General features: G+C 33.9%; 1 protein-coding gene across 1 annotated transcript; it reads left to right on the plus strand.

Annotated features, from left to right (window-relative positions):
- The first annotated feature begins 79 nt into the window (after window positions 1-79).
- LOC108372084 (lysosomal acid phosphatase-like) lies at window positions 80-1,975 on the plus strand. Its single transcript, XM_017627727.1, has 3 exons — window positions 80-352; window positions 411-464; window positions 1,589-1,975. Exons 1-3 carry the CDS (start codon window positions 206-208, stop codon window positions 1,940-1,942), a joined length of 555 nt encoding a protein of 184 aa, XP_017483216.1. The 5' UTR covers window positions 80-205; the 3' UTR covers window positions 1,943-1,975.
- Window positions 1,976-1,982: the final 7 nt, after the last annotated feature.

Here is a 1,982-nt window from a genome sequence, read left to right on the forward strand (position 1 = left end):
AAGTAAAAAAGGGTAAAAAAAATGGTCCGGTTTGAGCCAAGTTGCCAGACTTGTCATCAATTATTAATAAAAAAAAACACTTACGTATAAAATAGTTGATCTTCCAACAGCCTATGTATGCATGTGTGTACGTATTTATGTATGTATTTTTACTCACTTTTAGAAAGGCAGTCAACAGGCTTATAACTTGGGTAAAAATTTGCGCATGCGTTACTATCGCTTATTGCCGCCCAACGGTGTCTACACGCAGCAGCAGGTGCACGCACTAAGCTCAGCAGCCGAACGTTGTGTTATGAGCGCGCAAAGCGTTTTGGCAGGATTTATGCCCCCTCTGGACCACAACAATGTTTTAGTGAGTGCTTTGTCAATTGTTATAAATTCACATTTCACCACCACCCTCTTTTATTTAGCCAATTGCATGGCAACCAGCAGCTGTGAACATAATTCCACGCAGTGAAGATACGGTAGGTTATATTTAAGAAAAATCTAAGTAAGAGAAATATATTTCGCTGACATTTTTCTGAGTGTACATAATAGATAAGTACGTAATTAGTAAAAAAGACAAGCAAAATCTTCAAGAGCACATTGTGGTTTTGAAACCTTGTTAATAAAAAGGTGTCTAATGAAATCGATACAAATAAAATCGCGCACAGAAATGTATTTATAGGTATACACAAGGTGTATTAAACGAGGTGTGATTGACAACTCAGGTACGCTCTCTTTTAAGGTAATATCATGCCAAAAAATATAAACAAGCGATTCAAAATGCATAAAAAGTTTCTTCAATTTGACTTTATAGGATGGTTCTTCTAAGATCAATGCCACTAAGATCAATCACACTTTGTTGAATACACCGCAAAGGTCAAAATAAATCGTACCATAAGGAAGTTTTTTCAAATTGGGAAATTGGGTGAAGTATTGCATGTGTTATTAAGTGAATTCACTTTTGGCGTTTTAATAAATCAGTAAAAGCATATCCTTAAAAAATAATTTTGCACTTGAATTATCTATAACTTAACAATGCTCAATTTAATGCAAACAACTGTTTATTTTTTCAATCCCTAAATATGCTTTCGACCTCCTTATTCAGGTGCGTTTAAACGAATATGTACCGGTTTCGAGTAAAAAAATTTACAGTACATTGATTTAAATATTACAACAGCAACTGCTGATAGCAGTTAGTTAGAATTTGTTATGAGTAATCCACTGAGAAAGGAGAGGCAAGGTAGCAAAATTAAAATTAAGAGTGCGTTTATAGGAATGTGTACCACTGTACCAACTGTCCAGAAAACATACGGACTGACGATTACCAAACCGACGACTATTTTTATGATAATCGGTACTATTTTCTTTGAAATTAAAATTAAATTGTTTTGTAAAAGTTGCTAAATACATTTAATATTTGTATTAACTTAGGAGCGCTACACTTGCCAAAAATGTGTGTAAACCATTGGAGAATAAAAGTTGAAGAACTAAATGGCATTGCATATATTATATGTCACTATTTACCTGTTGTATCTTATTTATGTATAAATAATTATTATTGGTACAATTCCACTCAACTAACTGTTTCTTTACGTTTACATAGCTCTTGGCACAGAAGAAGCCATGCCTGAAATATGACACAATTCTGCAAAAGTTATATAAAAATCCATCACCCGACGTACGGCAGCTTAACGAAGAAAATGCAGACTTATTTAAATTGCTTACGAAACACTCGGGCAAGGTGGGTATTATAAGCTCAATATACATACATATCTACATACGTACATATATACATATTTACATACTAAATATGTATGAGCTGTGTAGATACAACCCAGTAGAAATAAGTTGCTTGCATACATGGAAGAGTGTTAACGATTCTAGCGACCTGCAAGCGAACGTACGTTGTTGTTCTTTTAAGTATAATACGAAAATAGAAGGTAGTTTCACTCAATGATTTTAGTCGCAATGTTATCGATTTGACTTTTGCTGGCATT

The sequence above is a fragment of the Rhagoletis zephyria genome, unplaced genomic scaffold, assembly GCF_001687245.7.
Source record: "Rhagoletis zephyria isolate East Lansing unplaced genomic scaffold, Rhagoletis_zephyria_1.1 Rzeph_scaffold_05426, whole genome shotgun sequence".
In the NCBI taxonomy this organism is placed as follows: domain Eukaryota; kingdom Metazoa; phylum Arthropoda; class Insecta; order Diptera; family Tephritidae; genus Rhagoletis; species Rhagoletis zephyria.

What these genes read in the sequence shown, in the direction of transcription:
- LOC108372084 (XM_017627727.1), top strand. Translation starts at nt 206, where the DNA reads ATGCGTTACTATCGCTTATTGCCGCCCAACGGTGTCTACACGCAGCAG. An exon ending in TGGACCACAACAATGTTTTA is followed by an intron (nt 353 to 410) that starts GTGAGTGCTTTG and finishes TCTTTTATTTAG; the next exon opens with CCAATTGCATGGCAACCAGC. An exon ending in TTCCACGCAGTGAAGATACG is followed by an intron (nt 465 to 1,588) that starts GTAGGTTATATT and finishes ACGTTTACATAG; the next exon opens with CTCTTGGCACAGAAGAAGCC.